This window comes from Calliopsis andreniformis, chromosome 6, assembly GCF_051401765.1.
Source record: "Calliopsis andreniformis isolate RMS-2024a chromosome 6, iyCalAndr_principal, whole genome shotgun sequence".
Taxonomy (NCBI): Eukaryota; Metazoa; Arthropoda; class Insecta; order Hymenoptera; family Andrenidae; genus Calliopsis; species Calliopsis andreniformis.
In genome coordinates this window covers 12,754,344-12,768,122 of record NC_135067.1, presented here as the reverse complement: position 1 = coordinate 12,768,122, position 13,779 = coordinate 12,754,344, and the positions used below count along the sequence as shown (strand labels likewise).

At 37.9% G+C, this 13,779-nt stretch overlaps 1 protein-coding gene across 1 annotated transcript; it reads right to left on the bottom strand.

Moving 5' to 3' along the window:
- Positions 1-1,046: 1,046 nt before the first annotated feature.
- Positions 1,047-13,136, bottom strand: Lanb1 (laminin subunit beta-1). The gene is made up of 13 exons (XM_076380651.1): positions 13,070-13,136; positions 11,879-11,923; positions 11,483-11,569; positions 10,774-10,999; positions 10,134-10,451; positions 9,114-9,676; positions 8,763-8,942; positions 7,737-8,470; positions 7,418-7,607; positions 6,712-7,158; positions 5,922-6,429; positions 4,469-5,555; positions 1,047-3,942 (listed from the first exon to the last, which is right to left on the bottom strand). The coding sequence occupies exons 1-13, from the start codon at positions 13,134-13,136 to the stop codon at positions 2,971-2,973; spliced, it is 5,424 nt and encodes a 1,807-aa protein (XP_076236766.1). The 3' UTR covers positions 1,047-2,970.
- Positions 13,137-13,779: the final 643 nt, after the last annotated feature.

The following is a 13,779-nucleotide window of genomic DNA, read 5'->3' as shown; positions in this document are numbered from 1 at the left end:
CACGACTTAAGGGCGAGGTGCGCCGAAATAACAAATAAAAAGATTCCATATGCAAGAGCAGAGGTCTTCAACTTCGATGCATTTTAAAAGGAATCGATTTTTTCTCAGAAATTCTAATTAAAGTTCTCTGTTCTCTATCCGTTTTCATGTTCGATATAAAAGAAACTTCATTTTTTCCTAGAAACGCGAAAGAATTTATTCTGATCTAAAATTGATTTTCATTAAAAAATTATTAAACTTATTAATTGCAGCTTTTTTTTAAATCTATTAGAATTATTTAAAAATCTGATACCTATGTCAGATATTCTGTAACTGGTAATTCAGGAAGTTCAGACGCTAACAGGACATGCTGTCAACATTTTTGACAGGGGCACAGAGAATGTTTGAGCGCACGTGTAGATCGAAACCAGACTCTACGATAATAAACTATAAATACTATTTTTATAATCCGTAGTACCTACAGAACATACCTATTACCTCTGAAACGAAACATACTTTTTTCTAAATTATTTCTTATTAATAATTTTACTTAATCAAATTAGATTTTTAGAAGTACTTAATGACTATTTTAGCATCTAATTAGTTAATATAAATAGTCAAAAGAAAAATAATTATTTTGCAGTTTTACTTATGGTAGCGTCTAATATATTCTACAAGTAGGTATGTGTATTTTATCATTTACGGCCCCGTATTTCCGGCGAGTTCTTTCCGCGTTTTAACCCACCGATAAAACCGCGTACTAAGGAAATACTCTTATCATATTCAAACCCACGGAATTTCGTGTTTTCTATTATCAAAAATTTATCGTTTCACAGCGGATAAGACTCTCTTTCAACCATCTTTTTACGAGTTTGACGCGAGTGTAAGATTTTACCTAAAGATCAGTATAGTTATTTAATAATAATTGCTTTCTTCACTTACTAGTTAATTAAAAATATATATATATTACCATTTTCTGTGAGTCATCATTTAATAAAAGTTAAGAATTGATAAAAGGATGTCTTAGAATTGTGTTCTACGAATTGAGGTGAAGTCACAAATTTCAATTGCTTCATTAGTAAATTTTTGTAACTTTATTCATTTCTTTAATACATAATTCTCTATCGTCGCATAAACGTAACTATTTAAATACAATTAAAAATCGTTTTGGTTTAATTATAGCGTCATTCCATTTCTCGTCCCCATTAAGAGCACATACTCGGTAATTAGCCAGCGATGACAATATTAATGAGTAGCTTATAACTCTAGAATATCGATCTATAAATAACTATAATCTTCTTTTATCAAGAAGTTCTCTTTTTCCTATTCGTAACAAATTCCCGCGTTTCAAATTCCTCCATCTTCAAAATTTATGTAGATATGTATTTTTACAATATGTCTTAGGTTCTACATACGTTCTCTTCGTTGAAATTATCGCATAATCAATATTAAATTAATCTTCTCAAGTGTATATTTAAAAATATACATAATATTTTCTGAATTTGAATTTGAGTTTAAACATGCCATTTATAATTCTCTAACAATGTATACATATATTTTTTATTTGTGACGTTTGTATAAAACGTAGTTCTTGAAAAAGTAAGCGCATATAAAATGGAAAATGCATTTTATCGGTGAAAGAGTGTAACGATACATTGATATGAACTATTGAAAATATAAAATTCTATTTCTAGCTATTGCACCGTGTTAAAATCCTATTTATGATGAAAATCCACGTGTATAATATAAGTACAAATACTTATTTTACAATTTGTGTATTACGATCGAATCCACTCTGTCTGAAATATACCAATATTTCAACATTAACTGTGCATTACAACTAGTTCAGTCATTCTCTTTGAGTAATATTGATTTGTCATCAGATTGTGTAAACACGATCGATTTCATTGATCAATTGCGATCAAAGCGAACTGCCAAGAACATGGAAACTTTCAAGTCAAATTGTTAACTTAGTTTTATTAATTATCGATGGTTTTTAATCCTAGATAACTAGCAAGTAGTGAATAGTAGTAAGAATTATTACCAGTGAGTAATCATTAATCAGAAGTTATTTTGAACACTATTGTAGAGCAGACTACTGCAGTTGCCACTTGAATTAAATGGCATGTAGTACTCGAGATGAAAAGGCATCCGTGTTCTTATCAATCAGCTTTGAGCACACATCTATGACTCATCAGATCAATGATATTCTCAGCATACTTCTGTCTGACTTCTCAAGAGAGGGGTTCTCAAAGCTAGAACTTGCAGTCGCAATTTCGTAATTGTCACTTCTGTCATGGTACAAAAATATTCAATGTCTCCCATAACTGTTAACGATTATCAGCGTATTGGACAGATTTATCATCAAATAATTATAAGTGAATATTCTATCAAAGTCTGTGCATTTATCGTTAGTCTTACTAAAGCTTGGTCCATTGTAATAAATGCAAGAACGAAAATTTGTTAAAAAATGGTCCACTAGCTCTTCAAAATATTAGATATGCATAAATATATAGGCACATGATGTCTCTCTAACAATGGGATGGCCCCTTGCAATTATGGCACTAGAAAAATGATTTTTCTCAGAATTTAAAATTAAAAAAATGCCTTTCAGCAGATCTCCTAAAAAATATACAATTTCGATAAATCCTTACGATTTCTAAAAGCTCGATTCGATTCAAATCATTTCATAAAAATATCATTTTACTCCCATTATTAAAAGTACCATTTCCTCCACTCCAGCCAAATGCTCCCAAAATGAAATCAACCCCAATATTCATTAATATTTTTACATAAAACTCGTCCCTTTTTCTACAAATCTCTCGACAAAAGTTCAAGCATTTAATAGAAGAATAGAACATAGCTCTAAAAGAAGCGCTCGAGAAAGTAAAAAATGTCCAGATCCAAGAACAAAGAAACAACACCGTGTCAACTTCCATTTCCTCAAAAAACAGTCTCGAAGGCCCAACATTCTCTTCAGACTTTCGACTTTCACGATGTGCACTGTCTGTACTGTTGCGCCTTCTTCTCGATCTCAGCTAAGTGCTTCTCCATTTCTCCCGTCAAGGAATCGACCTCTGTCATCAATTCCATCAGCAGCTTCTCATTGTCCTTGTAAACGCCTTCCATGCCATCCAAATCCTTCAACTTCGTCGACGTGTCAGCAGTCAATTCAGAAGCCCTCTGCAGAAGCTTCTTCGCCTTCTGGATATTCCCTTTGCTCTTGTTCACCCTGTCGTCCAGCGACTCGTCCACCTGCTTGTACTCATCCACGAGCCTCTTCGTCTTCCTGTCGACCTTCTGCGCTTCCTCGGCCACTTTCCGCGCCTGAACACTGATCTCCTGGTTCAGTTTGATGTTATTAATCGCCGAATTCGTCTGCAGCTGCTTCAAACGAGCATCCAAGGCGTTAACAGTCTGCGTGGTGCTGTTAGCCTGCATCTGAGCGCCTCTTGTCACCTCGCCAATCTCCTCCAGGTCCTTTTTCGACCTGTTCACGTCCTCTTTCGCTTTGTTGATCGCTGCCTGCGCCATGTTTTGAGCCATCTGAGCATCGTCCAAAAGAACGATCACTTTACTGGCCAAAGCTTGTTGCTTCAGAGCCTCTTCTTTAGTTCTATTCGCTCGTTGCTTCAATTGCTCTGCCAAGAGGAGGTCGTCTTTAGTGTCCGCGAGGATCTTTTCTGAATCGGTCAGAGAACCCACGATGCTTTTTATACGATCAGCTAGCTGTTTAATTTCGTCAGGCTTTAGTTGAATGTTCTTTTCTAGTACTTCGTTCGCCAGGTCTCTGACCATAGGTGGAGTGGATTGCTCTTCTTCTAGGGTGTTTCGAATACGCTTGTTTATGTCGGAGAGGCTCTTGGTGACGTTGTCGGACAGGTTGCGAGCTCTCCAAGCGAAGTTGAAAGCGTCCTGGGCATTGGATCTGGCTGTTGTAGCGTCCCTCTTTACTTGGATCATCTGGGAAGGCAAAAGTAAGGTTTAATGAAATTGTGGGCTATTAGAGTGATTTTACGAGGAAGAGTTGTAGTGCTAATAAAAAGGAAGCTTGGAAGCTAGACGATTACAGGAATACCAAAACATAGTAAGAAAGATTTGTAGTCTCCATTCTCCACCATGTGAAGTTAGAAAATCACATAAAGTAGATCAGTGTCCATGATACAAGTGTATTCTAAAATGGGAATTATTTTTCCTAAAATCTGACCTACTTCTAATACCTCTTTTGCTATGTACTCTATAGCAGGGTTTCTTAACAAGAACCATGTGGTCCTCTAAGGGTACCCAACACTGAATTTTTGAAACCACGTGAAGAAAAGGAAGCTGGAGGCAAGAAATAAAAAGTAAGGATAGGATAAAGACAGAGAAGGGGGGCTACAAAACTGGCTGAAATTGGAAACAGAGTCATGAAAGAAAATAGGTTGAGGAACCCTGCTTTAGAGTAAAATAATTAACTTCGCAAAATACAAAAAACAGCCCAATAGCATACATCACGAAACAGTTGGTCAGCCTCATCCTTGTGACTCTTAATCTTGGCAGCTTGTTGTTTGGCCACGTCCAGAGCTTGGTTAGCCTTAGTAACAGCACCAGCGTCGCAAGACAGCATGCCTCCACAGAAACCACAACCAGCTCCTCCACAAACGCTGCTACAATCCGTGACATTGTCTCCACACATTTGAAGGTTCAAACTTGGCATGACTTCATCAAACATTTTCAACTTCTCATTTATATTATCCAAAGACTCCTTGGTTCTCTGCTCAGCATCGTCCACAAAGGCACGATTCTTGGCCAATAAGCTCTCAGTGTGCTTACGGAACCTTTCAGCGTCAGCAAGGACGTTACTAGTATCATTGGCCATTTTCTCAGCCTGCCTCGACTGCTCTGCCATTTGCTGTGTGACGTTTAGAGCGCCTTGTACATTCTCTTCCTGCAACCTGGTGGCATTCTCTTTGAGGTCCACAGCAGCCTGGTGCAAGTTATTAGTTTTGTTCTTCAGGTTCTTCAATGAAGCATCATCCAAATTGACTCTCTGACTGACACTCTCCAGCAGGTTATTCACTTCTTCCAGCTGCTTGGCAGATAGTGTCACGTTGTTTTTCAACTCATCAGCCAGGTTGTTCAGCTCATCCAAGTCCTGGTTTGTGATAGAGGCATTGTTGACCAATGCCCTCACCTGATCCAAAGAGTTAACCATATCGTCGAATTCTTGGCTGTAAACACCTGTTGTTCCCACTTTCTGGATCCTCGATGCCTCTTGGATGACGAGGTTGGTCCTGTTCCTCAATCCAGACAGCGTTAGGTCCCAGTTGTCGAAACACTCTCCACATGGAGAACACTGAGGCGCGTTGCCATAGAAGCCACGGTCGCACTGGTCACACTTCTCGCCACCAATTCCTTTTCTGCAGAGACACATGCCAGTGTTTCTGTCACACTGTTGGCTAGAGGACCCAGTTAAGTCGCAGTCGCAGGGGTAGCACTCGACGTTGGGGTTGCCCCAGTAATTAGTCTGGCATTCGTTACATTGTCTACCACCGAAACCTGGTCTACACTCGCAGGTACCATCGTATTCGTTACATCTGTATGAGAGAAAAGTAGAGATATTACAATATAATTGGAGACTTTCTCTAGGTTTTATTTAGTGACATAAATTCACTAACTAACATCTAGAATTCTGTTGTCTCTAATTGAAGAAGACTAATACCTGGGACACGTTTAATTAAATCTCTACTATATCTACTAGTATCAGGTGTATCATTATAAATGTGAACAAATTCTCTAGATCAGTACCCTTGTTTAGTTCTCAAAGTACCTTTAAGCCTATCCTACTAAGAACACTGGTTACCTAAGAGACTAGCTATCTATAATCTCAACATGAGTACGCTAAAGTGTATGGTATCCCTTAATAAATAAATAAATAATAAAATAGAAAGCGATACACGAACCTATCAGATACGCTTCCAACAGCATCGCACATGCAAGGATCGCAACCTTGTCCGCTAGCAATCCTCCAGTGATTCTCTTCGCAAGACTCGCAAAGTTGACCAATGACATGTGGCAAACAAGGACACTGTCCAGTTCGATGGTTACAAGGGCCAGCCTCGCTGTCAGTTCCCAAGGGATTACATTCACACTCCTGACAGTCTTGTTCAAGTGCGTTACCGTAAAAGCCTGCTTTGCAAATTTGGCAATTCACTCCATCAGTGTTGTACAAGCATTGCAGACAACGACCAGTATGAGGATCGCAGTTTCCAGATCGACGTATGTCTGTGTTGTTGTTGCAGTTACAGAGTTCACAACTGCCACCTGGTACTTCGGGGTTACCGAAGTAATTCTCCGCACAGTTTTCGCAACGAGGTCCTGTGTAGCCCTCGAAGCATTCGCAAATCACGTCGTGAGTGATTGGGTCTAAAGAACAGCTCTCTGCGTACGAGTGACCAGAATCCAGAGTTCCTAGAGATTAGTAGAAGATTTAGAGTTAACAAATATTAAAATTTGTAATTTTGAAATGTCCAGATTTTTAAATTTTCAAATTTTTCAAATTTTAAATCTTCTAATTTTTAAACTGTCAAGTTTTCAAATTTAAAAATTGTTTAATCCTCTAATTTTCAATATTTCTTTAAATTTCAAAGAGGTGTTTGAATTTTCAAATCCTCCAAGTTTCGAACTTTCAAGCTTTTAAAACCCTCTTTCCTCCTTTAATTTTTAATTGCTTCAAAAGTCCCTTCGACCTACCTGGACAAGGACACGGTCTGCAAGGAATATCGACGCCAATCTTAGGATCGCCATAAAATGTATCGATACATCGATCGCAATTGTGCCCAGTGGTGCTATCGCGACAGTTGATACAGGCGCCAGTCTTAGGGTCGCAAGTCTCAGCGTGTCCATTACACTCGCATCGTTGACAATGTGGGAAGTTCCAGAAACCAGGTTCGCACTGACCACAGGTTCTGCCATAGGTATTGGGACGACACTTGCATCGGCCAGTCTCGACGTCGCAGAAATTATCCAGAGCACCTACGCCATCGCAATCACAAGGAATGCAACCCTCTGGGCCGAAGCCATAAGTGCCAGGAGCGCAACGATCGCAACGTCTTCCAACGACATTGGGCTTGCAGGGACATTTACCACCGTAATTCTCGCAGAGCAAGCTGTGGGATCCTGTTGGGTTACACTCGCAAGCTGGAAAAAGGTAATTCAATAAAAGCATCTGTTATTTAATAGAACATACTGAAGATGGTGCAGGAAATATTATGTATGTAAGGTGTTCAACTAGAAGTAGGAGAAGATTAAAAGAAAATTCAAAAGCAATGGAATTTTGGCCACTGTGTCAATTTTCCTCCTATGTTGCTATCTGAAATCATCCCTTAAATTTTCTCCCTCCATAGTCGAATAAACTATACATATATTCTGAATGTATAAGGATAGTAGTATTACTTACGGTGAGCACCATCGTAAACCCAGTACCCAATACTATTCTGAAGCTTCTTGCAAACTTCAGGAACATTCGTCCATACAGTGTTGATCTCATTAAAGAATTCATTGCAGTGGTATCTTTGGTAGTCCTGGCGACGTAGCTCCCCTGACTCTTGGAAGAAGGGTATTGCTTCTATTCTCGGTCTCAGTACAATCTAAATAAAACACATAGTTCAAATATTAACACTGCTTTTCGCCATGAAGTAAATTAATAGCAATAGATTTATAAAAGCTATCTATACTTCATTCATTTCAAATAACACATATTCTTATTCGTTCCTCACCGAATCGACCAAAATGGACGCCGATGGTGTGTCTACGTGACCATTGAATTTGCGGAAGTATAACAGCACATTATATCGTTTCCCAGCTTCTAGACAGACAGAAGGCTGTGCTACGGCACTCCTAGATCGCACAGGTAACTGTGCCCACAGGCGATCTTCTAGTCTATCATCAGCACAAGGTCCATCAGGGTCCACTGGACCATCTCTTTCAATGATTATCTCAACATTTTCCCAAACTCCAGGTTGAACTGGCTCGTAACGTATAACCACGTCGTAAAATAGGGATTTTCGTATATCATCGATGGTGAAGTTCAACATGGAACCTTCCAGCACCTTCATGAATCCTGTCCCAGTCCAGGTGCTGTTCTTTCCACCGCGATCAGGTTCTCTGATCACCACCTGACAATTCTCAGTAGCTCTCGACAACTCTCCCTCGTAGATTAAGAAGTCCAAAGATCCAGTATAATAAGTCTGCTCGGGTTGGTTGCAAGTCCTGCCACTGACGTGGGGCTTGCAGCGACACTGGCCAGTCACAACGTCACAAGAGTTCTCCTTGGAACCACCTGGATCACAATCACAGGGTTTGCAACCATCTGGGTCCTCAGAAAGGCCCCAGTACTCTGGGAGGCACTGATTGCAATCACGCGCTGTGACGAAACGTTTGCAGGTACATTCGCCGGTGTTCATGTTGCATCCGCGATTGTCGATGGTACCCAATGTGTTGCAAGTGCAAGCTGCATAAATAATGATTTTTTAGTATTTTAACAGTGGGATTAAATGGATAGTTTTTCATTTTTAGTATATTATTCGTTTAAGCAAAATATAGTTAGCAGACAGAGGATTTTTATATATTTAAATGTATATTTTTATGAACACAGCTAAACAAAAATTTATTCCACCCCTCAAAGACTATAACTTGCACTTTACTTTTTGTATTTCGTATATTTTTGCGTATGTGTAACTTTTTACACATTTAATGATTCCATGAATATATAGAGATCCGCAGACTAGTTACGAGACCCTTACCTTGACATCCCTCGGGGTTCGCAGGGTCAAAGTTCCAAAATCCATTCTTGCAACGATCGCAACGTCGACCTTCCACGTTCGTTTTACAGTGGCAGCGACCTGATTCGTCTCCACTGATAAGGTCGGTTCTTGAATCGCATATACCATCGTCCAAGGAACCAGCCAAGTCACAGTCACAAGCTACAAATTTGAAATAAATCTAAAATGGCAGCAGTACCGATAATATAATGAAGACTAAGAATTCACGCAAGTATTTTAGACATCCTACGATGTTATACATCTAGATGCCCTAGTTTTTATAACCTACTTATCATAGAACCAAAAAGTCACACACCAAAATCCCAAACTTACGTAGACAAGCTTGAGGATGCGAAATATCCTTCGTGACATCGTGATAATAAAACGGCTTGCACTGTTCACAGTTTTGCCCCCGAGTGTTGTGCTGGCAGTCGTCGCAGACGCCACCAGAGACTCGTCCCGACCTTTCATAGACAGTTTCATCGAAGTGGCAAGACGTGGAATGGTTGTTACAATTGCAAGGTCTGCAAGCGTTTGTTTGCTTCCCAGCAGCAGGCTTCCAGGGTAGATCATTGTAAAAGTCCTGACATTTTTCACAGTTCAGACCCGTGGTATTGTGGGTACACTCGCACCTGCCGTGCACCATGTTGTCTTCGTGGGATACTCCAGGTAGAGGAAGACACTTGGAAGCGTGACCGTAACAAGAACAGGATCCACGTATCACCATGTTAATGATGGCATAGTAGTATTTTTCACGGATCTCTGGGCGCTCGTCCAACAGATCGTCTCCCAAGGTATGCAATCTGGTCATATTGATACGTAGATTGGTAATCTTTAACTGGTTCTGTACTTCCTTCGAGTATGGATTGTCGATCTCCAAGTTTCTAGGCAACACTCTGGAAATTTGAAAAGGGGTAAAATAATAGGACTTTATCTAAATTCTTGATATAGTAAAACTAGGATAAAATTATTAAAAATAAAATATCTCTGTGTTTTCTATTAAATTATTATAGAAAAATACATCCAATTTTGATAGAAAAAAATCTAGAGGTGTATCAGTACCAGTTTATAGTAGGACCATAGTAAAACGATTAAAAATGAAATCACTGCATTTTCTATTAGATCAGTGTAGAAAAGAATATCCAACTGGAATAAAAAATCTGAGGGTATATCAATACCAATATTATGATGACCTAAATGAAACTAGATACAATGTTATCAAAACGTGTTAGAATATTAGAACCATTTCTGTGTGCACGTACAAACTGCAAAGTGTCAATTGACACAGTAATGCACAGCGATGCATAGTCATACACTGAGTTAGGTGGTGACTCTTTATCGCTGTTTACATACCTGAAGATAACGTCACCTTCTGTTGATGGCGCCACGCCAGAGTATCTCGTCTCGCACATAACGTCGGTCAGTTTCTGAGGTGGCTCGGTGGAAATTCCAGGGAAGTACTGCTCGCAATTGTGAGCGAAGTATCGATACACTTGCCAGGTCTTACCGAAATCGTAGGATCTCTCGATCAGCATAGCAGCAGGTCGGAAGGTTTTGAAGCGAATGATGATATGGGTGAAGTGAAACTCTGCTTCGAGGTCGAAGCGTATCGTCACGTTCTCTACTCCATTCTCTGCTTGCCACCAAGTATTTCCATACTTTGTTAAACCCCTGAAATTTTACCAGATTTTCCTTATGAATCAATTCATGTTTGATAAAAATGAAGAGATATAATTATAGTACAGAAGAACCACGATAACTCGAGAAACATTCTTTTGATTGCTAGGTTTCTTATCTTTGACAGACTATTATTAAATAATCGTTTAAGTGCCAATGAATATTCTAAGTGAACTCTTATTGTTATTATATCGAATGTCTAGTACTCGTATAATTTGAGTATATAACAGAAATTGTGAAGAACCGAGGTTCAATAAATTCTACCATATTAGCTTCCAAAAAATAGTGAATAGGATAAAAAAAATACATTACTTACCCACTGACAATATTGTCAATATTATGCTGCTGCTTCGGCAAAGATGCATCGCAGAAGAAGCACTTCTTCCTGTCCTTCAGATGCGAAACGATGCAATATCTCTCTGGTCCCCTAAGACCACAAGTGGATGACGCGGTCAGTCGATTTTTCCGACCAATCAACAGGTCTCCAGTTGCGGGGTAACACGAGCTCTGCTCGCAGGGGTGCTTTCTCTTAAGGTTTGGACCTGGGATCATGAAAGAAAAATTCAAATACGAAATTCTGTGAGAGAAAGATCGAGTTAGCCACGGTTGGTTATCTCCGTCCCCTTTGATCAGTGAATACGTCGTTACATCACCATTTACGGGATAACATTCGTTATTTACAACTGTTAACGTAATTCCCAATCGCCGAAATTAGTTGTGAGAAATCATATCCACCACAACCTTGGATTAAAACGAGAAGAGGGAAGAAGTTTGTGTGTCCTCAGTCGTCTTGGCTGTTTGTATTAAATTTATCTTTTGTTTTGTTAAAAATTAGAGCTGCAGAGTGTTTTCGGTGCTCTACAGTCTAGCGTATATATACATTGCTTTCAGGTGAAATTAACACTGAATGTGTGAGAGAAAAGGAAGATTAACTTTTTAATCGTGAAACATTTTCATGCTGGTTTTAATTTGTTTAAATATATTGCGTGATAGGGTGGGTTATTTGTGGTACCAGTGAGGACTACCTCTTGGACCAGGATCGGCCAGCCTTGGCCAATTATGGCGCTCTTCAATCACCTCTATGGGTGACATATCTCCCCTCTGGACTGATCCTATAACACCCCCAGTTTTTATCTCGAATGCTTATTCGTAACTGGTTCTAGGTATTCTTATGCAAATCTTCTTAAAAGAAGCAACAACGTGCTATTTTTGAAAATTCAGAGATGAAGATTGAACGAATATTCTTGGTCTTTTATGTAATTAAACAGATGATCATTGTTAATGCGATGATAAAAAGGTAGATAAACATTTTTCATCTTCTATCTAGAAATTTCACTCATTTCTTTATAATTTTGCTAAAGTACTAGTGATTAACTTCCAAATTTAATTCCATTTAATAAACGAAAGGATTCATTACTCACCTCTGACTTGATATCTGTCTCTAGGATACTGTGGATCTGCAGCATCTATAAAGAATAATTACAATTTATATTTTCTTTAATGATAACAATTAGCAAAATTTATTTTTCTATCGTAGTTCCGTGAACATTCGAGTAATTTCCAAATTCTAAATCAAAGAGGCTTGCATATATTTTTTATCATTTATATAGGATAATTAATATCAAAACATTTTTTGCTGAAAAAGCAGAATAGAAACTTCGTTCTGAGAAAATTTTATACGAATCTAGAATGCGTAGTTATCAAGTAGCATTCTACTACCGGTAGAGGCTATCAGAAGGGACAACCGGATGTTTATGATGTGGCATACTCTGGAAATCATCGTCAAAGTGAATGAAATCCCTTTGGAAGGCATCTTATTCATTTATAATCACCTCGATTTCTACCTATTATTTATTAACGTCACAAAATAATCCGAGGAAAAATATTTTTTTAAAGAACAGAACATCACTGTAAGATAAATGCCTATTTAAAGTCGATTTTCTCATGAAACTCCATGTCTTAGCTCTTAAAATAATTTTAAATTATGATACTACGTATTTAAAATATCTAAACTTTACATACTTTTTAAATAAAATATTATTTATAATAATTTTGAATATATTATTAGCAACTGTCTCCTATTTTTTATATTTTGAGTTTTTGAGCTTCTAAAATTCTTGAATTTTTGGAGCATATAATTTTCGTAAAAAAAGATTTTGGTACGAAGAAATATTAGCATGTCATTTATGGCTTCTGGTCATCGCGTTTTAGATTTCTAGGGCGCTTAGATTTTGGAGACCGAAATAAACTTGAGAAGTAAAGAAGAAAGGCAGGTCGAGGGGTCAAATCGCTATCTAATCGTAATGGATAAAGTGTCTTCTCGTAAGGGCAATGAATGAAGACCACGTTGCGATCGTGGATAGATGTATCTCAACTATTTCGTTCCAACGAAATTCCTTCCTTTCATAGCCACGAAATTTTTCTTCCTTCTGACAAGCATTGGATAAAATCCATGCAGAGTAAAAAAAATGTAACTAATTGCAGAGTATTTTTATTATGATCTTATAAGTTTTATCTACAACCTCGAGTTCGTATAAAAAAAAATGATTAAAAATACAAATTTTGATTTTGGTATCTGACATAAGCAATCAATGTTGTTAAATGTCACTTACTTGACACGATTGTTAATACAAACAGCAATGCTGCTAGAATCGTCTGACAAGAGTATATTCGAGCCATTTTCTCTCCTCCCCTCGTTTAAGCTATTTGAATTAAACCTAAGCCATGAGCATTATATTCCATCTGAAAATAAAAAATATTTAAAATATTACTTAGTTACTTATTCGATACTGAATTATTCTGAACACGAATTCGTTATCAAACGAGAGTTTTGGGTATTTGATAACTCATGAAGTGGGTTAATGTATAAGAGTACTGAAATGTTAAAGATTCTTCGAAATTTGAGAATTTGTATATACTGTCATAAATTAACTGGGTAGCTTAGATTCTTTCTCAACAGTGTTTAATGAGTCATCGAACTTATCCCAAGGTTTAGGGCTACTGACTCTGCAAATTGAATGAAGAAGGGTCTTTTCGTACCTGTAGTACTTGTTTACTAGTTATGTCACAGTTATGAATCAATTCTTTATCTAGAATTCAGTACTTTCTTTGTAGTTTCATCATAAGCCAGCTATTTTAAGCAGAGCTAATATCAAAGTTTTACTTTTCGTGGATTCTCTGAAGAAAATTACTTATAGTGTATTAGATTTCATCTACCATGTTTGTACATTAACTATTGTACAATTAATATTCGTTATAAATAAACGATGCAAGACAAATGCATCGCGATGCACAAAGAATTACCATTCGCGCCTTTAAAACT